General features: G+C 37.0%; 1 protein-coding gene across 1 annotated transcript in view; it reads right to left on the reverse strand.

Moving 5' to 3' along the window:
- Positions 1 to 2,391: 2,391 nt before the first annotated feature.
- The window catches only part of FBN2 (fibrillin 2), a 277,129-nt gene continuing 253,995 nt past the window's right edge, over positions 2,392 to 25,525 (reverse strand). Inside the window, exons 56-65 of the mRNA XM_031011267.3 lie at positions 24,592 to 24,717; positions 23,042 to 23,248; positions 22,291 to 22,416; positions 20,510 to 20,632; positions 19,046 to 19,162; positions 18,319 to 18,447; positions 16,479 to 16,598; positions 7,912 to 8,143; positions 6,222 to 6,393; positions 2,392 to 4,312 (exon numbers count right to left, since the gene is read on the reverse strand). Coding sequence (XP_030867127.2) covers positions 3,938 to 4,312; positions 6,222 to 6,393; positions 7,912 to 8,143; positions 16,479 to 16,598; positions 18,319 to 18,447; positions 19,046 to 19,162; positions 20,510 to 20,632; positions 22,291 to 22,416; positions 23,042 to 23,248; positions 24,592 to 24,717 — 1,727 coding nt within the window. The 3' untranslated portion in view covers positions 2,392 to 3,937. The remainder of the gene's footprint in view (positions 4,313 to 6,221; positions 6,394 to 7,911; positions 8,144 to 16,478; positions 16,599 to 18,318; positions 18,448 to 19,045; positions 19,163 to 20,509; positions 20,633 to 22,290; positions 22,417 to 23,041; positions 23,249 to 24,591; positions 24,718 to 25,525) is intronic.

The following is a 25,525-nucleotide window of genomic DNA, read 5'->3' on the forward strand; positions in this document are numbered from 1 at the left end:
ACTGAAACTGTATTTTCTCAGTTTGCAAACTGTTCTCTGGAATAAAGTCTCTTTTCTTCAAATTCCTTTTCAGAGAACTTTCGTCACATTGTATTTTAGGACTCCACTGCTCTGTACACTGAAATAATTTTAAAGGAGGTGAGATCAGAAACATCTACTTCTTATTGATCAAGAAAACCATGTCTTTGTATCTATTTGAGAAAGCAAACGTATTTTAAAAAGAAATGGAGGCTGGGATGAGATTGCAGACATGGTTGACACCCTTACTTCCTGTTGGGTAGCAATGAATCTCCATCTTTTCTTCTCTCTCAAGAAGTAAAAGTTCCTCAAGTTTTTCCTTTAGTTTTTAAAAGGAAAAACAAAAACAAAAAAACACAAAACATTGTGCTGTATTCCAACCTTTCCCAATGGACTTGTCTTTGTCTTTGAACAGCTTCCATAATACCACTGAGGTCCCAAAGGTGTGTGATTTAGACTCTTTCCAGTGTTTTGGAGCTTGAAAGAAAGTGGTTGTTTGAATAAATTATGTTCTTGTGGACTATTGTAAACTAGGAGTACAAATGAGGCAACAATGGCATAGCAAGGAGTGAATGGGTTACTGTCTTTTGAAGAGAAAGGGTATATTCAGATTTCCAGTCAATTCTTGAGGAATGTATTTCCGAACTATTAAATTGAACCACATACAATTGCCATTTTGTAGGTAAACATGGCCAAATAACAGCAAATTCATATGCCTCAATTAATATATGAATTACCTTGTTTCCCTAAAGGTTTGTAGGACTCTAGTAGACTGATGCTCTGTAATTTTTAGTTGTATTTCTCATCCTCAACCCCACATGTTTATTCTCTGAACCAGGAAGGCAATTAATGCAAAATAAAACCCTAAAGTATTTAAAAGAGAAAGACTGTATGAATTATGCTGTTTAGTATTCCTAGATAATGCAAAAAGGCAGATGTTTGAATTTAGTGTAACTCTAAACGTTTTGTCCCTGAATTTCATTCAATGTTCACGTGCAAAAATATCCAACTTTTATCTACTACAAGTAGCGAAAGCAAAAGGTACTAAATAGAGCTACATTTTTTAAAGCTCCAAATTTAAATACAAGTAGAAACAGAATTCATGTCAGCTAAAGACCAAATTATTGCTTATTAACTAATACATATGCCCAGTGGATTTGGTTTATGTGTCTGGGCTGACATCACACCTTTCTCTCCTGCAAGGTTTTCTATAACTTAGCCAAGGTAGTTTCTGGAGAAAATGGGACATTCATGGGAATGACAAAATCGTGCAGAAAATGTCATTAGCAGTTCGTTATGAGACAGACAAATTCATTCTGATTTTGTCAGTGTTCACAGTAAAAAAATGGCAACAAAGCTACCAAAGGTACCTGAGACATTTCCTCCTGGAAGGAGTGTCTTGCAGTGGTCATTTCCTTCTACTTCATTCTTCTCTTAAACCCCTCATCATTTTTTATCTTCTACGTAAAGCACCTAAAGATGTGGATTCTCAAACTTCTTTAAGAGCAAGTTTAAGGTAAATTAAATGTTGTTGCGCAACTTTCAAGGCTAGAGTCAAATTTGGTTCCAGGTAATTTCATATTACAATACTCATGTTGTACCAATAATAGATGCCAGATGAAACTGAATATGCATGTTAAGTTTTAAAGGATGCCTTGAGGCAAATACTTTTCTTACTCCATGCAGCTAATTTCTGATTGGCAAAGAACAGCATTAAGATCAGTCACAATATTTCCTTGTTTACTTATTCCTTGGATAAAAAATTTAAGCACATAAATTCTTAAACCATGTATTAAATTAATCTCTAAGAGTCTTGGAAACATTTCTGTGCCTGTTTTAGCAGTGTATCAAAAGGGAGTTCATGTTAAATACTTTGTTACATCTATCCACTTCTCCACTGAATAAACTGTATACCATTTTAAGAGATAAGGTTTAGATTATTTTTGAAGATGCCTTTTGGCCTGGGGTATGCCCGCTATTACCTTTGCTTAAAAACTTGGGTTCAGGAAATTTCTACCTTAGATTAGTAAGATTCTCTAAAAGAATGTTTCACTTCCTCATGGATACTTTATGGGGGCATTAGCATGAAGTGAAGAAATTCTTTGAAGTTTCCAGAAAGATGGGTCCCAGGAAGCTTAGAATTTATGCATAAGTAAATGACTTTATGTCCTTCTATTTGAATATAACTTCAAATCATAATCATCAGTTGAACACATGTTGACTTTGCTTCACAGATTTGCCAGCATTCCTTTATTTTCCTGTGTGTCTGGCTCTCTATTATTACTTCAATACAGGTTCCCATAGACAAAGCCCCCCGCCCCTCCCACAAATACAACAGGGGTTGTGGTCTCATAAAATTTTCAGCCAGAAAAATACCCCAAAATAAGCTTTATTGCAAGAAAAGTGTCATATTTGATACACAGACCTACAAAAACAAACAAAACCAAAAACCATACGTTTTTCCTCACAAACTCTTGATTACAAATTTACACTGTTCCTTTTTTTTTTTTAGTTATTAGAAAAACAATAAAACCTCAAAATACTGTGTATAACTGGTTACTAATCTTTGGTCAGCACAGGTTTGAGAGGAACAACCAGGAGCCTGCGTGTGCTTTGGCCATTTCACATATGAGGTTTGGTCACTGGTCCAGGGAACAGGTTCTTGGGTTGAGAAGAATAATGGATACGTACTCTTAATAGCACATCCTGGTACAATATCTTTTTAAATGACTAAAGCAAACTAAACATCAATTCATTGTACAAACATCTTTCATACACAATAGGCTATGATAAAACGAGGCATATGGTGTATAACTACAGTATTAATGAAAATTCTAAAAAAAAAATGGGTTTAAAACAACAACAACAACATATATTCCTTGGCTGCATTGCATGATTTGTTTGCACATATGGCAATCCTGAAATAACTTGAACATAATAAATGCACCATTATTTAAGACAGCACGAAACACTACAGAATGCCAGGTGTTCCCTTTCAAGGGAACGGCGGTTCTTCAGCTGCCTACAGTACCATGAGTACGCAGCGCACCCTGGGTAAGAATGAGGTGTTGTGGGTAGCACATGTGGTTCCTTGAGGTTATGAGAAGGAAATACAGTACGGTTTGGCCTGCAATGCTAATGGTCTCACAAGCAGTCAAGGTATTTTGCTACAGTGGTTGTGCTTCATCTTCTGTTGCCTGGTGTGTCTGGTGATATGAAATGTTGTCACAAATGAGCTGCTTTGGCTTCGATCTACGTTATAAAGGATCTAATGACATTCATGTCTCTTAAATTCTTGATTACACTGCCCATTCAGCTCTGTGTGGCTTTCTTTAAAATCATCAGGTGTGTATCAGCTGGATGACTGGCAGAAAACCAAAGGAAACATCTCTTGTATCTATTGGATTTTTAAAAAGCACCTCTAAAAAAAATAGCTCAAATTTATAAATCTAAAGAAAAACAAGTGAGTTTCCCTTTTTGTTTACATAGTTTGTTCATTTCTCCATATATTACTGCATTAAAAATAAATAAACATCTATATTTTTTTAATTAGCAACTATAGCAAAATACCCAAAGTGTTACAGACTGCTAACAGGAAAAAAAAAAAAAGCTCACATTATTTTTGTGCATTTAGTGCCATATGCTGATATCTTGAACATTTAGGTTTCTTTTAATATATTTTAAAATGAAGTTATATAAAAAATACAGTAACCACGGTTGCCTTTGTGCTCAAATCTTTGGCCATACCAGAGTCTAAATTATCCCTCCCTGTGAGGGTCAACATTCAAAGTCTAAGACAGGGAGGAAAGAAACAAGAGTTATTATTATTTTTCCTCTTTAAAATTAGTCCTTGACTTTTCAAATGCTTCTGCAGACTGGCTGTGCTAGGATTTGAGCCTGGGCCCAAGTCTGTGAAGGGTTAATAGAGCTGAATCTGCAGCCTCATTCTGAGAGCCTCCCCAAGCTCCCCTAGGAGGTAGTCATCCTCATTGCTCTCTTCCAGTTTCTTAAGCTCCTTCTTCTTGTAGAGAGGGATGCTAGTGATTTCCAGTGTGTATGTGCCAGGCATGAGCTTCTTCTTGGCCGTGTGCAAGTAGCTGAGCCCATTCCTTTGGTGGATGCGGAAGACGCTGTCATCATTCCCTTGAGAGATGACATAACGGATGTGGTTGTTGAGGGGCTGGATGGCGGGCCTTAGTTCCAGGATGTGCTCCTTAGAGCCGAGGTGGGAGAGGTTGAACTTCATGTTGACGGGGCTGTCCATGTCGACACTCTCTAGGCTGATCTGTTCAACCTGGAGGAAGAACAGGAAATGATTTGGGACAAGCTTCTACAGCACAAGCAGAGGACTAGAAACAGATCAGCTGCAGGGGCTTTGGTCACAAGGACAGGCTCTGGCTTCCCACTCCCGCTTTCTGCACTCTCCTTACCAGCAGTGGCTGTGAAAGAGGCTATTGTACATTTTTGTCAGTTGGAAGAAAAGGCCAATTCCATCGAGAATACCCTGTAAATCTTTATGACTTCTCACTCAGCCTTAACGAGGTAATTAAAGGTACAGGACTGGGCCTACAGAGTGTTCCCATTTCAAGTTTTTTTTTTGATGAGTTTATGAAATATTGTGCTAATTAATAATTTTTAAAAACTAAAATTTAGGTAATGATTTTTTTTTTTTCTGGAGTCAAAATAAGAAGTACTGCTGCTGGGCATCAGCAGGGAATGCGCCCAGGGGAATCTTCTGTCTGAAAGCTGGGCTTTGATTTGTAAGGTAAGTGAATGATGAGTGAGTTTACTGGGAGCTATCAGAGGTACACAGAGTGAGTGATCTGCAGAGTTCTCAGGGCTCCAGTTCAAACCAGCATCTTTGGTAAAAGCCAGTGGGGCAGGGCCCAGATAAACCAAGTCTGACTTTTGCTCAGAGGGTTGGGAGGAGCACAAATATATCAAAGTAAGATAGGATAAAAACCACAATGCTTTGATTGGGCATCTGTTAAGTGAGGACTTGGCAGTGGTGACCCAGAAGTGCCCATCAGTGTTCAGGCAGAATTATGTCCTAGTACCCCAATGGGAAAGTTTATAAGCATAACTTCTGTATTTGTAGTTTGGGAACTTGATGAATATCTCAATTGTCAAACATCAGTTGGGTATCTTAGTCTACTTAAGGTAAATGTAACACTGGCTTATTTATTATTATAAAATAGCATCATGAACTTTTTGGCTAGACAAGTCAGGTCATATAGACAAAGTTTCTGAGGCCCATAAAACTGAAGCAAGTTGTCCAATTCACACAGCCAGCCAGTTGTTGATTAGGTTTTTTGGTGGGGTAATTTCTCAGTCATATTAACTGCAGAGAGTGGTGAGTGACGACCTCATGCTGTCTCAGATCTTTGGGAAAATCGTCAAGATCTCTAGATATGAGATATTAATCATTCATGGGAACTGAACACATGTGATATATATGTCAGGCATTGTTCCAGGCAGTTCACATGTTTCAATTCAATTAACCCTTCCATCAGCTTTCAGAGGTATTATTATTCCCATCTTACAGGTGAAAAAACTGAGGTTGAGAGAAGTTAAATAAACACAACCTATGTAACAGAGGTAACAGATAGGGAGGGCCAGGGAGTTATGTTCAAAACCAGGTAGTCTGCAGCCCACCCCTTTAAACACTGCCAAAATGCAATTAGGGAAAGGAAATATCAGTGGCTCGCAATTTCCAACTTCAGTTCCTTAAAGAATACAAGTGATTTGGAAGACAAAACTTCTTAATGAAGGAACAACTGTCTTAAAAATAAATCAAGGAATATGAGACCTACTTGGTTTCCCTATTGAAAATTAAAATCAGCCTTGTATGCTATACATTTATAAAACAGAACTGAACAAATTAAAAATAATTTCATTTTTTGAATCATGTAAAAATAGCTCTTCCCTAGATGGACATACCCTCCCACATAAATCAAAAACTACAACAAGAGAAAATGCTCTGAAACTGTGAATCTTAAAGTCTTTTCTCCCAAGCTTTGTGTTTTGATCTAATAATTCAATCACTTTAATTTACTTGTCTTTTCCATACTGGGTCCATTAATTTATCCATTAAGTTCAAGGTATGATTAACTTCAGTGAGGCTGAAAACGACGTGAACTGCACTGTATACATGACTCCATAGGGATAAAATTTTGTGGCAACACAAAGTGGGATATACTCACAGCAGTGGAATCAGGTTCATGAATACTTCTCTTCTGCCTGCTGTCTTTCTTAGAATAGCCATTGATTTTGCACTCGTAGCATGCTTCTGGGGACAGAGCATTTTCCTCATCGACCTCTGTATCCAGTGACAGGTACTGCCCCTTGTTAAATCCCATTCCTGAGACACAGTGGCTATTTGCAAAAAGCAAAGTATTGTTAGACTTTATCACTGACTTGACCATAGTTTTCCAGTGGTAGAGCAGACTCTTCAGAAACACGAAACCAACAGAGACAACACTAAACTCATAAACATAAAACCCTAATATTCTTTGCAACTCTTTTATTTTTCTTTTAGAGACAAGGTCTTGCTCTGTTTCCCAAGCTGGAGTACAGTGGCACGATCTTGCTCACTGCAGCCTCGAACTTCTGGGCTCAAGAGCTCCTCATGCCTCAGCCTCCAAATTAGCAGGGACAATAGGCACACACCACCACATCCAACTAATTTTTTTTAATTTTAATGTTTTGTAGAGATAGGGTCTTGCTATGTTGCCCTAGCTGGTCTCCAACTTCTGCCTTCAAGTGATTCTCCTACCTCGGACTCCCAAAGTACTGGGATTGCAGGGATGAGCCACAATCCCCTATAATTCTTTAACACACAATAGATAAACTTTTCCCTTATTTTGAAACAGCAAAATTCTTCTGAGGTGAGCCCCATGCTTTCCCAATTTTCAATCTTAATTAGACTGAAGTACTGAGCATAATTAACTCCAGAAGGTAAAAGTAAGGTATGAATTTCCAAAGAGAATGCTAAGACAGGTTCCATTGTTTCAGGGGCCTAAAGCCTGTAGTTGCTGCTTGCAACAAAGCTCCCTGCTTTAAAAACTGAGATTTCTGAACTTATATTTTGGTTAGTAAGTCAATGAATTGGCTCTAAATGACCTTTGTCTAGACCAAGCCTTTTGTTTTAACTATTATCATACACCATTGTTGGACAGACTTGGTCCATGCCTTTTAGTCCCTGCCTTGCACACTGCTCCTTTCAAAGAAGGCAACCTGGACTGACCTCTAAATGCCCATCTTCTGTGTTACTGAGCACCACGGCCTTCCTGGAAGGATGCAAATGGCCAGCACCTCTGCCACAGCCCATGGAACTTGAGACAGTGCGCCTAGTTGGAGGGAAGCCTGTCTTGTGGGTCAGGCCCGTGCTGAATGACACCACACCAACTAGGCACCATCCTCTCTCTCTGTGCAATAGAAAAGCCACACGAGCAAAGAAAGGGACAAACTCCTTCCTCAGTGATCACTATGCTAGCACCTTCCAGAATTTGTAGAAGAACCTGTGGCAAGGCCATTTCCACTTCTACCTCACAGCCCAGGTATCCATGGCAACATGTGAGCCGCATTTTTAAGCATCTGTTTGTCTCTGGCCTTGGGTCAAATTGAATCAATTCAGGCCCTTAATAAGAGGAGCAAAGAGTGATATTTACATACAAGTTCAAGTTTTATGCTCATCACAAAGGAAGTAATCCTATACCCTGAGCACAGTCCGTGTGTGCTTTCTTGGTATTTATCTGCATACCCTAAGAGCTCTAATCAATGCTTTTGCGGCTTGGCTTTTAGACACTGTACTCTTCCCTGCAGTGGTGGGTGGCCTGAACTCACTCAGGAACCATGTATTCCTCTATGTGCTGAGGCTGAAGGCTGCCTTACCCTTGTCCCACTCTGTAATACCCAGGGGGGCAGCCACAGAGGTAGCCCCCCTCCGTGTTAGAGCAGCCGTAATTGCAGGGGTTCTTGGAGGACGAGCACTCATTCACGTCGTGGCAGGCACTGGAGAACTGGTCGAAGGAGAACCCCGAGGGGCAGGCGCACTTGTAACTCCCCAGGGTGTTGTAGCAGGAAGCAGAGCCACAGGCATTGGGATTGGAGCATTCATTCTCATCTAGTGAAACGAAGAAAGAAACTCTTACACGGGGAAGCGGGCAAGAGCAAAAACGTGAACAAGTCTGGAGTCTCAAGTGCCTGTGATTTTATGGCAGAAATAACTCTAACACAGTATTTTATTTTATTCTGATGATTGATTTGCAAAGCACGTGAATGAAAAAAATTCCCCTAAATTGTGGCTTTAAAAAACCCTTGCTTTGCTCTTTTCTGTTTGTACTGTTTCTAAATATGTCTGCAGCCCTTGGGAACAGATATTTGCAGTTTGCCTAGTGAATAACTCTTCTATTCTCTTAACAGAAGGTTACTTCAAAAGCTTATATCTCGGGCAAATCCTTAGAGATAGAGAGAAAATTAGTTGCCAGGGCCTGTCGGGAGGAAGAAATGGGAAATGACTGCTCTTGGGTATGGTGTTTCTTTTGGAGGTGATGAGAATGTTCGGAAACTGGTAGTATTGATGACTGCATACCTTTGTGAGAATCTACAAAACCCATTTACATGTACACTTTAAAAGAGAGAAGTTTATGATATATCAATTAAAAAAAATCCCTATAAGTATTTGTATCCATTCCCCCAGCAATTCCCCAAACCTTCATTATACAGGAGGAGAAAGCATAAAAAAATTTATAAACCCTAAATGAAAACGATGGAAAACAACACTATTTAGTTAAATCAGTTGAACGAACAACCTAGTTCAGTTTAAAATGCTTGAGAACCCACTGGGTGCAGACTGTGCCTTCTGAGGCAGGTTTGCATCCAGCCATCAGCCAGCTATAGCTTTTACTTGCTTAATGACTAACATTATACTATAAATACCTGGTAGCAGGATAATTATAGGTTATACTTTCAGTTGCTATTATCATTTTTACAAAATCAAAGTCTGATTATGCTTTCAACTTTGGTGATTATAATTTTGCCTTAACTGTCTGGTTGATATACAGCCTGGGGCTTGACTTCTTTGGGCTTTTTTTATAATCCAAATTTCACCCTGGGAACAAATCACATCTGTTCCATGGAATTCTTTCAATTCTTGTGACTCCATGTGGAGCAAAGAGTGTCTGTTTACCTAATATGTGACAAGTATATATTTCAGCCCATGTGGGGAAACAGGCCCATGTGCAAGTGGGTGTGCACAGAGGACACAGTATCTAGTGGGGAAGCGAGGGATCTGCAGCAGCTCAGTGAGATTTGGAAGATGCACATGGGCTCTCAGTGAAGAGGCCTCCCAGACAGGAATTAAACTTCATTAAGTACAGGACAGAAGTTACTGAAAGGGTAGATATTATTAGGAACATTTTTGTATCATGATTCTGATAGTCTCAGAATTAAAGGAGACCACTAAATGTAGGTTTCTTAATCACTGAATATAAAAGATGCTGATTATCTAATATGTGAAAATTCTTAGCCTTTATGGCAGGGGAAGAACATAGATACGATAAATAAATTCTCAGTAACTTGGCTACATATGATGTAACTATAACTGCTATTTTATTTCTATATACAAGAGACTTGGAATTCTGCCATAAAGCCTCATCTGCTTTTATAATTAGATCTGACATTCCTATGCAGTGTTTCTCTCCTAACGGAATCTAAATTAGATTACAATTTAATAAAATGATCCTGCCATGAATATACCATTAGACATTGTGTTAGGAAGAAAAATTACCAGGCAAAAATAATTAACTGAATAAATTATATTTAAACATATCACTTACAAGAATATTTAAAAATATGTAACATTTTTGCAAGCCCCATGATATACCTCATATTTATATTCTATAAATGTATATCATGATTAAAATTTATAGACTTAAATAAATATGTTCCTGTCTGACACATACTTTGAACTGATTCAAGCCTCACTCAACTATGTGTGAATTATTGTGAACAGGCTACAGAAGCAACTGGAAGTTACTAATACTAAAACACAAAGTCTTCATATATGAAGACATAATTTTTCTTCATATGCAAATGTTAATATTTACATATTTCCAATTTTGAATAATTGTATTTGAATAATTCTAATGCTTGAAAATAGTTGAGAATGTTCCCTACATCTGTACACTCTATCTACCAGAACGTTGGTAAATTCTTTGTGACAACTGGCAGAAAACTTCCTAAAGTGTTAGTTTGAACTGAAAGCTTTTGTCAATATTAACACTTTCAAAGAACTTTCATTCTTCTTCAATTGGTAGTAGGTTTAGTAACATCGTAGGTTTACAGTTTTGCCTGTTTAAACTGTCTGATGCATTGATTAACAGTGTTGCCCACTGACGAGGATTCCGGGGGAAATCTGTCTGAAATGCTTCCTTCTGTATTCCCCCATCAATCATATGAATGGCTGAAGATATCCACACAAGTAGTGACAGATAAAGAATGTTGGTGGCTTTTCAATTTGCGTTTTGTCCTAATTCTTTTTCTTTTGCTAACTTGTTGCTTTTATTAGTTTCCTGAAGGGGTATTTCACCCAATTTCTGCCATATGTTTGAGTTAAAAATCTAATGGCGTTACATGAATTCAAGGGAAGAAAGTCAGCAATTTTATTAGAGACAAGCTGGATTCCTCAACCCTGCCCAGAAGAATCTAGAATCTTTTGAAATAAATCCCTGATGTGTCGTACCCAGGCACCTGCTGCTTAGAGGTACTCATTTTAGTAGAATAAGCTTACAAATTAATACCTGCAATTAGGGATATCTGCTCATGTATTTTTAGTTTTGGACTCATCTTAAACCATTTATTCCTCTGCTCATGAGTTTCTCCTGATTAGAAGGCAAACCGGATTCTGGCTGGACTCCAGTGCGAGCTCCTCTGGGGGTGACTGCCTTGTCAAAGTGCCCACCCCAGGATCTCATAAAGGGGAACTGGGATACACCACACCATCTTGATTTTAAGTCAGACTATTTTAAATAGAGCTTCCACATTTAGTAAAAACCTGTGCAGCTCGTTTTGTGCTAGGTGTTCAGAAACAAAAACTTCAGGAAACTGAAACACTTTGAAATTAAATTGGCACTCCATGCATTTTCCTATTTCTACTTTTGTTCTCCTTAAAAAAAATTCTGTTTGATAGAGAATCATTCTTTTGGGTTAAGGTCTATGGAATTAACCAACAAGTCCATGGTATTTACTAAATAAAGTGGTGGGCTTCATATTTTATAAATATTGCAATATAATAAAATTGTTTTATATTATTATTATATTTATTTATTTATTTAAATTTTACTTTAAGTTCTGGGATACATGTGCAGAATGTGCAGGTTTGTTACATAGCTAAGTGTGCCATGGTGCTGTGCTGCACCTACTGACTCATCCTCTAGGTTCCCTCCCCTCGCCCCCCACCCCCACCAACAGGCTCCAGCATGTGCTTATTCCCTTCCTTTCCCTGCGTCTATGTGTTCTCATTGTTCAACTCCCACTTACGATGAGAACATGTGGTGTTTGGTTTTCTGTTCCTGTGTTAGTTTGCTGCGGATGATGATTTCCAGCTTCATCCATGTCCCTGCAAAGGACATGCTCTCATTCCTTTTTATGGCTGCATAGTATTCCATGGTGTATATGTACCACATTTTCTTTATCCAGTCTATCATGGGCATTTGGGTTGGTTCCAAGACTTTGCTATTGTAAATAGTGCTGCAATAAACATACGTGTGCATGTGTCTTTATAGTAGAATTATTTATATTCCTGTGGGTATATATCCAGTAATGGGATTTCTGGGTCAAATGGTATTTCTGGTTCTAGATCCTTGTGGAATCACCACACTGTCTTCAACAATGGTTGAACTAATTTCCATTCCCACCAACAATGTAAAAGTTTTCCTATTTCTCCACAGTCTCACCAGCATCTATTGTTTCTTGACTTTTTAATAATTGCCATTCTAACTGGCATGAGATGGTATCTCATTGTGGTTTTGATTTGCATTTCTCTAATAATCAGTGATGTGAGCTTTTTTTCGTATGTTTGTTGGCCACATAAATGTCTTTTTTTGAGAAGTGTCTGTTCACATCCTTTTCCCACTTTTTGATAGGGTTGTTTGTATTTTTCCCACAAACTTGTTTAAGTTCCTTGCAGATTCTGGATATTAGACCTGTGTCAGATGGGTAGATTGCAAACATTTTCTTCCATTCTGTAGGTTGCTTGTTCACTCTGATGATAGTTTCTTTTGCTATGCAGAAGCTCTTTAGTTCTTTGAAACCAATGAGAACAAACAGACAACGTACCAGAATCTGTGAGACACAGCTAAAGCACTGTTTAGGGGAAATTTATAGTGCTAAATGCCCAAAACAGAAAGCTAGAAAGATCTCAAGTCAACACTCTAACATCACAATTAAAAGAGCTAGAGAAGGAAGAGCAAGCCAATTCAAAAGCTAACAGAAGACAAGAAATAACTAAGATCAGAGCAGAATTGAAAAAGATAGAGACATGAAAAACCCTCCAAAAAATCAATGAATCCAGGAGCTGGCTTTTTGAAAAAATTAACAAAATACACCACTAGCTAGACTAATAAAGAACAGAGAGAATCAAATAGACACAATAAAAAAATGATAAAGGTGATATCACCACTGATCACACAGAAATACAAACTACCATCAGAGAATACTATAAACATCTCTATGCAAATAAACTAAGAAATCTAGAAGAAATGGATAAATTCCTGGACACATACACCCTCCCAAGACTAAACCAGGAAGAAGTCGAATCCCTGAATAGACCAATAACAAGTTCTAAATTTGAGGCAGTAATTAAGAGCCTACCAACCAAATAAAAGCCCAGGACCAGATGGATTCTCAGCAGAATTCTACCAGAGGTACCAAGAGGAGCTGGTACCATTCCTTCTGAAACTATTCCAAACAATTGAAAAGTAGGGACTACTCCCTGACTCATTTTATGAAGGCAGCATCATCCTGATACCAAAACCTGGCAGAGACACAACAAAAAAAGGAAATTTCAGGCCAATATCCCTGACGAACATCGATGCGAAAATCCTCAATAAAATAGTGGCAAACTGAATCCAGCAGCACATCAAAAAACTTATCCACCATGATAAAGTCGGCTTCATCCCTTTGATGCAAGGCTGGTTCAACATACGCAAATCAATAAACACAATCCATCAAATAAGCAGAACCAAAGACAAAAACCACATGATTATCTCAATAGATGCAGAAAAAGCCTTTGATAAAACTCAACACCCCTTCATGTTAAAAACTTAATAAACTAGATATTGATGGAATGTATCTCAAAATAATAAGAGCTATTTATGACAAACCCACAGTCAATATCATATTGAATGGGCAGAAGCTGGAAGCATTCCCTTTGAAAACTGGTATAAGATAAGAATGCCTTCTCTTATCACTCCTATTCAACATAGTATTGGAAATTCTGGCCAGGGCCATCAGGCAAGAGAAAGAAATAAAGGGTATTCAAACAGGAAGAGAGGATGTCAAATTGTATCTGTTTGCAGATGTCATGATTCTCTACTTAGAAAACCCCATCATCTGACCAGGCGCAGTGGCTCATACCTGTAATCCTAGCACTTTGGGAGGCCAAGGCGGGTGGATTACTTGAGGCCAGGAGTTCGAAACCAGCCTGGCCAACATGGTGAAACCCTGTCTCTACTAAAAATACAATAATAATAATAATAATAATAATAATAAACTAATAATAATTAACCAGGCGTGGTGGCAGGCGCCTGTAATCCTAGCTACTAGGGAGGAGGTGGAAGTTGCAGGGAGGAGGTGGAAGTTGCAGCGAGCTGAGATTGTGCCACTGCACTCCAGCCTGGGCAACAGAGTGAGACTCCACCTCAAAAAAAAAACAAAAAACAAAAAACCCAACGACCCATTGTCTCAGCCTCAAAACTCAAGCTGATAAGCAACTTCAGCGAAGCCTCAGGATACAAAATCAATGTGCAAGAATCACAAGCATTCCTATACACCAACAACAGACAAGTAGAGAGTCAAATCATGAATGAACTCTCATTCACAATTGCTACAAAGAGAATAAAATACGTAAGAATACAGCAAACGAGATATGAATAATCTTTTCAAGGAGAACTACAAACCACTGCCCAAGGAAATAAGAGAGGACACAAATGAATGGAAAAACATTCCATCCTCATGGATAGAAAGAATCAATATTGTGAAAATGGCCATACTGCCCAAAGTAATTTATAGATTCAATGCTATTCCCATCAAACTACCATAAATTTCATATGGAACCAAAGAAGAGCGTGTATAGCCAAGATAATCCTAAGCAAAAGGAACAAAGCTGGAGGCCTCATGCTACCTGTCTTCGAAGTATACAACAAGGCTACAGTAACCAAAACAGCATGGTGCTGGTACCAGAGCAGACATATAGACCAATGGCACAGAACAGAGACCTCAGAAATAAAACCACACATCTACAACCATCTGATCTTTGACAAACCTGACAAAAACAAGCAATGGGGAAAGGATCTCCTATTCAGTAAATGGTGCTGGGAAAGCTGGCTAGCCATGTGCAGAAAACTAAAACTGGACCCCTTCCTTACACCTTACACAAAAATTAACTCAATATGGATTAAAGACTTAAAACCCTAAACCATAAAAAACCCTAGAAGAGGCCGGGCATGGTGGTTCATGCTTGTAATCCCAGCACTTTGGGAGGCTGAGGCGGGTGGATCACCTGAGGTCAGGAGTTCAAGACCAGCCTTGGCCAACATGGTGAAACCCCGTCTCTACTAAAAATACAAAAAAATGAGCCGGGCATGGTGGCAGACTCCTGTAATCCCAGCTACTCAGGAGGCTGAGGCAGGAAAATCACTTGAACCCAGGAGGCGGAGGTTGTAGTGAGCCAAGATCATGCCACTGCACTTCAGCCTGGGCAACAGGGCGAGAGTCCGTCCTAAAAAAATAAAAAATCCCTGAAGAAAACCTCGGCAATTCAGGACACAGGCATGGGCAAAGACTTCATGAAGAAAACGTCAAAAGAAGTTGCAACAAAAGCCAAAATTGACAAATGGGATCTAATTAAGCTAAAGAGCTTCTGCACAGCGAAAGAAACTATCATCAGAGTGAATAGGCAACCTACAGAATGTTTTACATTATTTTAATAGCTATGTAAAAAATACTGTTTCTGATATTCTAAAGAGTGTGCCATACACTTTGCCTTTGTTTATGAATCAATAAGTCTGGGCATAAGGAGTTCTACAATATTTTTTTTCTATGAAGAGGAAAAAAAGTGAATTAAATTTATAAAGTTATTTTGAATAACTGCCTAATTGGTAATTTAAATAATTTTTTGAAACTGTCTTGTCTTTAACTTTTGATCACTTATTGGTTTCTGCATTTCCTCCTATGAGTGTATATTCGTGGTGTGGTAAAGCATCTGTCTTTGACCTGGCATGATTTTCCCTCCACTGAAATTTATCTTGATTTTTTGTTCTTAATTCACTTAGCTGTCACTAGAAATTTCTTTTGAGAAGACCACAAAGGATAAAATCAGACTAATTTATTTAGTGGATCACAATAATTCAATATGTGAATAACCTGTGAAGTAATTTGAATTACTACACAGAAACAGGAAGCATTCTGATATTTCTCTGCAGGACCACAGTGCCCCTTTCTGCTCAGTTATGCCAGCACCTAGCGTCAAAATGTGTTGGTTGGAGTGTCTGTGAAGCGCATTCAAAAGGAGCCAAGAAATTACGCATATGCTAAGTAAGTCACCTGGCTATCCAAGTAGGGAATAATGTTCTCTTTGATCAATCACTCCTTAAAAGGAGAATTTCAGCGACTATTATCAATGCAAGGAACAGAGCTGAGAGCCACGTATTTTATTTTACAAACACTTCTGTCTAGAGTTGCCAACAGCATTTGCTGTAAGTAGGTACTTTTTCAACCTTAAAACACTTCCCATCCTTTATTAAATCTATGTGACAGGAGAGCACACATGGACTGTCCTCATTAAGTTGATGTGAATTCCTTTAGATTCGTATGAGGGGAATGGATGGGAAATCTAAATATATTAAATTACAGATAAAAAAGTGGCTGACCTTCTCAAACAAAGATGATGATTCTTGACATCATCTTCAGAAACTTAAAATTACTTAGCAGATATTTAAAATGAAGAAACCTCTAGTTAAGTTAACTTTCCGGTACTTAAAAACAAACTTTTTTTTAAATAGATATTTTCAAACATACACACTAGCAGAATGAGTCCCCATGCATCAGTCTTAAGGACTGGGTTTAAAGTCTAAAACTCAAAGGCTATACTGAAACCTCAACCCTCACAATTTGTTCATCTTATTCAGAGACACTTTCAGGTGAGAAAAGCAAGTGCGACGGAAGAAAAGAGCACTCACCGACACACTGATTCCACTGGTAGTGCTGGATGTAGCCTTGAGGGCAGCCACATCTGTAGCCACCCAGGATGTTTTGGCAGCCGTGTTGGCACCTGTGGTTCCCATCACATTCATCAACATCTGCAAAAACAAGCCCGGCAAAACCTTTATGTCACCTTTCTTCTACTATTTTTAAATGCACTCCAAACGAAACCTGGGGTAACTGTTATCATGGGAACAAACAAACAAGACATGACACATAGAGAGGCTGTCATTTTTCCAGGTCACATGGTTATTAGTCAGTGGTGGTGCAGGGAACAGTTCTGAGATAAGAGACCAGCTCATTCTTCTGCTCTCCACCAGACCACGGCATGTCAGTGCTCTAAATAACATCTCAATTTCAGCAAGTCAACCATAGCAACCACAAATGTTGTCCATTTTGAACTAATTAACTGCATATGGTATGATTTATTTGGTAAATCATATATATATATATATATATAAATAAAATATATTTGCATTGCATATTCCAGTAAGTTTGAAAGTGACTGAGATATAATCCTCATTTTTGGGAGGATAGAAGCATTACAGAGATACCTAAAAAGTACAATTACATTGCACGTAAAAATTTTTATTACCATTCAAGATTAATTAGATGCAAATCCCTCTTAAGTATTTAAATATGTTATTTTTAGACAAGATGTGGTATTATTATACATGTGGAATAATTTCTTTATTTATGTATGCTTTTTTGGAATGACAACCGAATATTTGAAATCTATCCATAAAGAGTAAAATAAAATTGGCATGTCTGAGGGGTGTAACAAATTTACATGGATAATTAATAAATGGTATCTTATGGGGATGGTCATGAGCTGAACTCGCATGTGGCAAACAGCTGTAGGTTCAGAATACTTTCAATATCTCAACGATTTGAAAGATAAAATATTAAAATTGACATTTTAAAAACTGAATTTTTCTTTGCTGAAAATGAGATACATATAAAAGCCCCACAACCCTTACAGAGAGCAAATTAAATACTTAACGTATATTTCTAGAAATCCAAATCATATATTTCTAAGAATAGTTAATGTTAAAAGGGTGATTAAAATCAAGAAAACTATAAATTGCAATACGATATAAGAATGTAAGGGAAATAAATATAGTCTCATAATCTCTGGCATGGGTGTTTATAAGACACAAATCCTAATACATTTTTCTTGTCATATACTGCCACTTGCAATATAAATAGTGAAGAACTAGATGAAATTTTCTTAACTGCAAGCATGTTCTTATTTTGTTCCCACTTAAATGTTCCCGTGGATTTTACAGGAAATAGTTATTGCAGAGGAGACCAAGGTCAACTGTAGGAAAGTGAAGGAGTGAAGCGGGAGCTTGACTCGTAAAAAACAGAAACAGCCCATCATTTCACCTTAGCATGTTCAGTACATTTGTTCAATTCTCTCTGATGACAGATTCTTTTTATATTTAATTCTTATACATTTAAGAATCATGGAACAAAAGGTCAATTATTATTTTTTTCTGGTATGCTTGTACACTACCGCAAACCATATTAGGCACAGAATTCTTTTTCAACTCAATTCTTTCTCAGATCCACGATTAGTCAACAGTTACTTTAAAAGTCAATTCATAATCACAGAACTTTTGTTTCACTGCATTTAAGTTTCCCTCTGTCCCCAAAGTGATACATAGAAATTTATGACCAGGAATAAGTTGCTGGGTCCTATTTTGTTCAATACTTTTTTTTCTTTTTTTCAGATTATACCAATTTGTCTTGGAAGTTAAAAATATATATGGTTTACTGTTATTAGATTAAGAATTTTTGAGCAAATCAACTAACCTTCACAGTTCAGTCCGGTGGCATCAAGAGAGAACCCTCTTTGGCATTCGCAGCTGAAACTGCCTGGAGTGTTTTGACAGATTCCCTTTGCTCCACAAAGCGAAGGTTGAGACCCACATTCGTTGTTGTCTGGCAAAGCATCAAGAAGCAGAGCGTCAAACTTTCCAATCATAACATGTCTTAAGTTTCATGGGAAGTAAAAAGCAATGTATGAAAACCTAAGTTTCATGATGTGAAAATGGCATTTTGGGAAAATTTATACCAAAATTCACTGTCATATTAAAGACAAAAGTGGTAAGAAAAAGTGTATTTTAAGAGGTTTGAGATTTGAGCATATTTTGGAGTGATTGAAGGTACACTGACTAAAGTTCCTTAACATGTGTCTTCTAAAATAAAAGCTCAATATGTTTGTTAACATGTTCTAAATTACAGTGAGCCTTTAATCATATTTTGTCTGAACACCATGGTTATATTGAGAACATGATATAAAGGCACTGCTTGAAATATGGCTACTGTGCAGGTGCTTGGACTAAAAAGGCCTTTTTTTCCCCTTTGGATATTGTTCCTGAAAATATCTATATTATTGGCAACTTCTTTAGACCACAAACTATGGGGTATTGGTTATTGAATATAAATACCAGGACATTCTTCCGTTTATAATTTTAAATATAATTTTTATGCATCTACTAGAAGTTTGTAAAATTTCCCATTTGTAACTTTGTCTTACCGATACAAGCAGTGTGATGCTGTGTGAAACCAGGTGGACATTTACAGGTAAACCCCCCCAGGGTGTTGACACAGAGGAACTGGCAGTTATGCTGCTTTGTTTGACATTCATCAAGGTCTGAAATTAGAGAGAAGCCAATGAAAATCACAGTAGACTATCTGGCTATGTTTCCTTTCTTGTGAAGCCACAGAAGATGCACATGCTCCATTAGAAGCATTTTGTCTAGATTTTTGCTGGGAGCTTCGTAGATTTCCATAGGCATATGGCAAACAGTTTCTTTTTACATATTTAAGCAGAATAAATATTACGGGCTAGGATGATAGGACAATTAAGGCAATATATAACATAAGAAACTGAATGGCAGAATCATAGCAGTTTCCATGAACTGTTCTCACAGATACTATCCAAAGGTTACAATTCTTGCATTGAATGCAGTATAGTACATGGCTGATTACTGATTCCTATTAAAGGAAGGATTAAATAAAAATGAAACAGAATCTAGAAACTGATGAAGGGCCGAACAGAAACACTAAGAGTCTCCACATTCAGATGAAAACACGGGCATTAATATTAGAGGAAGCAAAATACAACATCTGTAATTCTAGTCACAAATTGTATTGATATTTGGACCCTACTAATTAAAAACTCAAAATTTGATTTTGGCTATACTAAAACTTAATTTGGAAACTATATTTAAAATAAATGTACCACATAAGATGTAGGCAAGACTAATTCATTATTTTACAGCTTAAAAAACGCTTTAGTCATACTCACTTTTTTTGATATGGAGTCTTTAGTCACACTCATAAACAATGTACAACACGGACCCATATCAGTTCACTAAACAGGTCCAAGCGGTGCTTGCTATTATTTTTTTTTTTTTGATATGCCTTGGAAATAAAACCTCATTTTACTGAGAATAATCTACATTTTAAAAATTTGCTCAGTCCATTAATTTAATTCTGATGAGGCTTACTATAAAATCAAATATATGAGTATAGTATTGAAGCTATTTTAATGATCTAATTTATCTTGATAAATAATTACTTTTGATACCACCTAAGCAAAAAATTTAAATTTACCTATCCATTCTCACTTTTCCACAGCAAACCTGTAATAAAGGTAGTTTAGAGAAATAAAAGCTTAGATAAGCAACAACAACAAATATCTTATTTCAGTGATTTGTTTTGATCTCTTCCCACACCAAAACTTTTGTTTTATTTTATTTTTTAAAATTTATGCAGTTTTCTATAAGAAGCAAACTGTTTTAACTTGGGTTTTAATCCTCTCTGCTTCCTGCAATGAGCCTATTGGTAGAGTTTTTCTATGAGCAATAACATGGCCACTAGGATGGGACCTTTTAATGAAGGTGATGCACATGGCATAATTCCTGATAATCTAATATTTAAATTTGAAAGAAAAGATACAGACTAGGGTCACGATTGTCAGAGACTCTTCACTCACCTTTGCATGTCTTTCCATCCTCTTGCAGGACATACCCCCTCGGACATGAACACTGATAACTCCCCTCAGTGTTCTTGCAGATGAAGTTGCATGGTTTCGGGGACTGGGAGCATTCATCAAGGTCTAAGTAAAAGTGATGTGAAGATTAAATTACTGGTTAAAAGAAACAACCAGACTCTTTTCTCCTTCCATATTCTCACTTCATTCTTTTTGTTTTTCCTGTTCAACTTAAAGTGGAATATAGCCAGAGAGAAATGATGCACAGAAGGATTTTTTCTAAAGTAACATGCGGGTTTACTTTGTAAATCAATCTATGGATCTTGGGTAAATATTATGATGTCTAGACAACTGTCTGGGTCCAAAATTACTAAATTCTTTAGATTAATATACTTTGGTTTACAACCTGAGAATCATAAACTTAATAAGAGTTTCTCTATTTTTGACACATGGATGTGGCACAAGTTCTCTTAAACTCTCTTTACTGAGGCTCCCTTAAGCATCTTGTGGGATCACAGATGGTGCTGGAAACCTTCCACTTTCCCCTTCAGATTCGGTCCTCACCCTGGTCCACCCTGCTCTCAGGCCCAGGAGATGGAGCTCTACAGACTCCATCCAGAGGCTCTCCCTTGCCCTCTGTCTTCTGTCTGGCCCTTATTTCCTCAACTCCCTCCCTGCAAGATAGGCTCAGGCTGGCTGAGTCACTGGAGCAGCTGTCAGAGGTCCTCTCAAGGCAGTCCTCTGAGCACAACTTTCTTTTTCTAGGTTCCAATAACCTCTGACTCTTTTCTTTTGGCCCAGGGGTAGTACAGCCCCAGCACACAGCACTACGCCTCCTGGCTTTTGTGCACACTGCTCACGCGTGTATAGACAGTCTTTTTGTTAGACCCTCCTTGAATTGTCCTCCTTGAAATATGCCATCTCTTTCTTACTCGGACTCTGAGTGATAGCAGACAATCTCCATTTCCTCCATATAACATACGGCGTTGATGCCCACAGAATGCTGAATGCTTATGATTAATGGCCTATTCTCTATTACTCATGCTCTTCTGTTTCAAAGAAGTCAGTTGGGTTTTCTTAACCTTTTAATGCCAAGTGTGCTTGTTATTGACATAGGTAATTTGATAGAATATCAAGTAAGCTAATGAAATATAAAGGAGAAAAAAAATTTTTTCTTTAATAAAAATGAAGTTGAATACTTTGGAAAGACCCGACAAAAGTCTAAGTCCTTTCTGCCCCACGACTGTCATATATTGGTGTGAGTGAGACAATAAAAAACCGAATAAGAAAAATAAATTGTAAAATGGTAGAAGGATTCTGTACTGAGACTGCTCCGCAGCTGGAAATTTTATTTAGGTAATGCTTACTTGGTATACTTTATGCAAAATAATAGCAAAGAGAAACATGGAAAACATTCTCTTAATATACACAAACACACATATTCATAAGAAAAAGCCCTTTTCCTTCAAAGAGTGACAAACAAATGTGCACTTTAAATTTTAAATTAAAATATAAAATGTTGAAAGTATGTATTTGTGATTTTTGTTTCCTTGATTGAACAGAGTTTTTTTTTGATGAAGTGTACAATTCTACATCCCACATTACTGGACAAAGGCCAAGTGCTGTGTGATTAAGAAGCACATTATTGAGAGGATGGCAACATTTTAATAAAATATATATTCCAAAGCTCCATAATAAAGACACTGTACTGATAATGAGTGACTTGCAGGAAACAGTAGTTGATTAGCCCCCAAACCCCTGGATATAGAGGTGTCCATCGTTACCTATACAAGAGGTTCCACTGATGTCTGTGGTGTAGCCAACCTTGCAGAAGCATCGGAATGAGCCCATGGTATTGATGCACTGACCATTGGTGCAGAGGTTTGGCATTACCTTACATTCATCAATATCTGTGGACCAAAACAACACAATCAGGAGTTAACATATATGCAAGGGTAAAACTGGTTAGAATCAAAGAGAAATGAAGAAATGGAGATGAGATAACTAACTGCAAACATTCCTAATAGCACTGGAGCACCTGTTCATCATTCAGGTGAACAGCAACATGGATGTGATGGAAAAATAATCTCAAGTGATGGGAAGGGATAAAGGGAGACTCTGGTGAAAGCCCTGTTTAAGACTAACCATTTTGCAATCTAAGCATGTATGATTTTGGGGGGAATCTAGAAAGCTACCCCCTCAAAGTCCATCCCTTAAAAAGTGTGTGATCTTGGGAAAATTACTTATTGTTACCTTAGCTTTGTGCTTCATTTTCCTCATCTGTTAAAATGGGAATAATACATTCTACCCCTTAGGTCTGATACGAAGATTAACTCCTAAAATCTCTAAAGCATTAGCAAAGATTATTCTTTCTATATACATATATATGAAAACACACATCAAATATAAATATCAAGGTATAAACATTTTAGCTACTCTTTTGATTGTATCAATTTTTCACTTTTCCTTCACATTTATCTGAATTCATAAAATTTAATGTGTTGATTATATGAATAAATTTCCTCAACTCCTTACCTCTTCCATCAGTTGTATATCCTGGGCCATGAGGACATATCTTTTTGTACTGGGCAGTTCCAGGAAGTGGGCAAAGCTCGCACTGGTGGCCCCAGCCTCGCCCACCATCACAGCAGCATTCTGACTTAGTGACGAGATTGCGACTGCTGGATGCCATTTGACATATTGTCTGCAGTACCTCTGCAAAGCAGAGACCCTGTCGATTGTCTGAAATGGCAAAGTAGAAAGAGTTAAGGATGCAGAACTGACATTTCATTATCCTGGCTTTCAAATTAAGCAGGGCAGTCAAGAATTTCCTCCTTAGGAATAATTAAGACAGCTTAATGTCTTAATTATTTAAGTTTTGCTGGCAGTTAAGTTCATAGCATATTCTTTCACTACAGACTACAGTTTATTAAATTTGACAAAAAGTGATACTATACTTTAGAAATAGATTTTTTCCTCCAATCCATTGCCAACTAAATGATAGTGACCTACCATTTCTGTAGAATACAAGTGAAAGGAAAATCAAATTAAATTATTTTCCTTCAAACAAATGAGTGCCAGGATTAGTTTCTGGAAAGCAAATTCTAGACTATATTTTATGAGCTTGGTACTTATTCAATCTGATATCTCATATTTTCTACATCTGAAAGACTGTTCAAACACTTGGACTGAGTAGATTTTATAAAAATATAAATAAAATGATTTTTTTCAGATTTAAAAGCCAATTAAATCTTTAATACAGTTTTATAAACAATCCTAGCCAAACTGTTAATAAAATGAACAGAAAATTACACTTTATATGTAGGTTACTTTTCCTATTTCCTAAAAGACTGATGTTAGTAAAGGTATAGATTAGAGATAACAATAAACAAAAAATGTTTTTTTGATCAAAAATTTCTTGGAATTTGAAGCATATGACGTCATTCAGAAAAAAATGTGATATAGTTGAAATACTCTTTTTATGTTAAATCAAGTGATGAGTCAAACAGCTTACTGCTCTTATTTCTTTGTTTACCTTGAATTTTACTACAGCACACTTTTTGCAGCTGCCATAATTAACTACAATGATTTATAATGTATGCATTTTAACATTAAAATAAAATATAATGTCTGAGATGTATATTTCCCATAAAAAGGTTTTGTAAAACATTTTTTTTCTGTACCACAATATAAAAAGTAACCTTCCCTGCATTTTTGAAATATGGCATTTATTTTGCATTAACTGTGGCAGAGCTTACCTCATATTGCAAATATTTTCTTTTGGAATTAAATCATCCTCTGATGTAAGTTTTACTAAAGCCAAATTTTCCAAAGAACTTAATTAATCTTAATTTTGGAAAGACTATTTAAGATTGTTATTTACATTACACATAGATGTGCATATAACACACACATGTACAAATACATCATTTTAATAGATGTGCATCTTTAAGAAGAAGTATGTGGATTATTGAGATTGGGGGATTTGTTTAGCAGACAAGAATATATATGTGGAGCTCTTCTGTGATGACATCATGAACAGATGTTTTATCTACCAAGTATAATATATTTGGATGTCAACTTACCAAGGCATTCAGTGCCTGAAGAACTTGACTGGAATCCTTCATTACACTCACATCTATAGCTTCCAATAATGTTAACACAACGTCCATTTTCACAGATTCCTGGCTTGGTCCTGCATTCATTTTCATCTTTAGAAAAACAAACAATATGAATAATGAGAAAACTGTAAAATTATAATTTACAAGCTATCTTCTAATGGGTTATATCTTATTTAACACTTCTTTGCCAAAATACTAATATGATGAGATTAAAAATGGTCATGTGTGAATATTAATTTATTTTTAGCTTTACTTCATCCTTCTTGGTGGGTTCTTTCTTAAGATAATGTTGTCTTCTTCTTTCTTTTCTTTATCTTCTGCAGAGAAGGGATAGTGTTAATATATAGAATTGAAAATTGGTCCCCAAAAGGAATAGAATTGCCCTGAGACACCAGGCAAGGACGGGAACTCTGGGGAAAAGAATGTCAGTTTCTGTGATATTAGAGAAAGGTGTGGGGAGACGGATGGTGGGCGTTGGGTATGGGTGATGAGTACAGTAAAAGCCTCACAGGCCAGGAATAAAGGACAAGCTGCTAAATTGGTTTTGAGTAAAATCACAGGAACAACTATGGTCTGTGAGGGTAGTTAATGGGAGAGGAAGTTTAAGTAATACTGCTCTTTTGGTTGGTGATAAATAAACCTACTTCAACAAAATTGTTTTCATTAAAATTCTCTATATCCTTACTTTTTGTGCTTTTTTGATATTTTGTAAATTTTGTTTGAGGTTTTTTTCAAAGCTGTGTTGTTAGGAGCATAAGAGTGCATGACAATTACATCTTTTTGATAAATGGCTCCTTTCATCCTTATAGTTAAAATCTTTAAAAATTTACTGACATTTATATTTGCAGGCACTTTGCTTTTATTAGTATTTGCCTTGAATATTTTTATTTTCAACCTA

Source organism: Gorilla gorilla, chromosome 4 (assembly GCF_029281585.2).
Source record: "Gorilla gorilla gorilla isolate KB3781 chromosome 4, NHGRI_mGorGor1-v2.1_pri, whole genome shotgun sequence".
Taxonomy (NCBI): domain Eukaryota; kingdom Metazoa; phylum Chordata; class Mammalia; order Primates; family Hominidae; genus Gorilla; species Gorilla gorilla.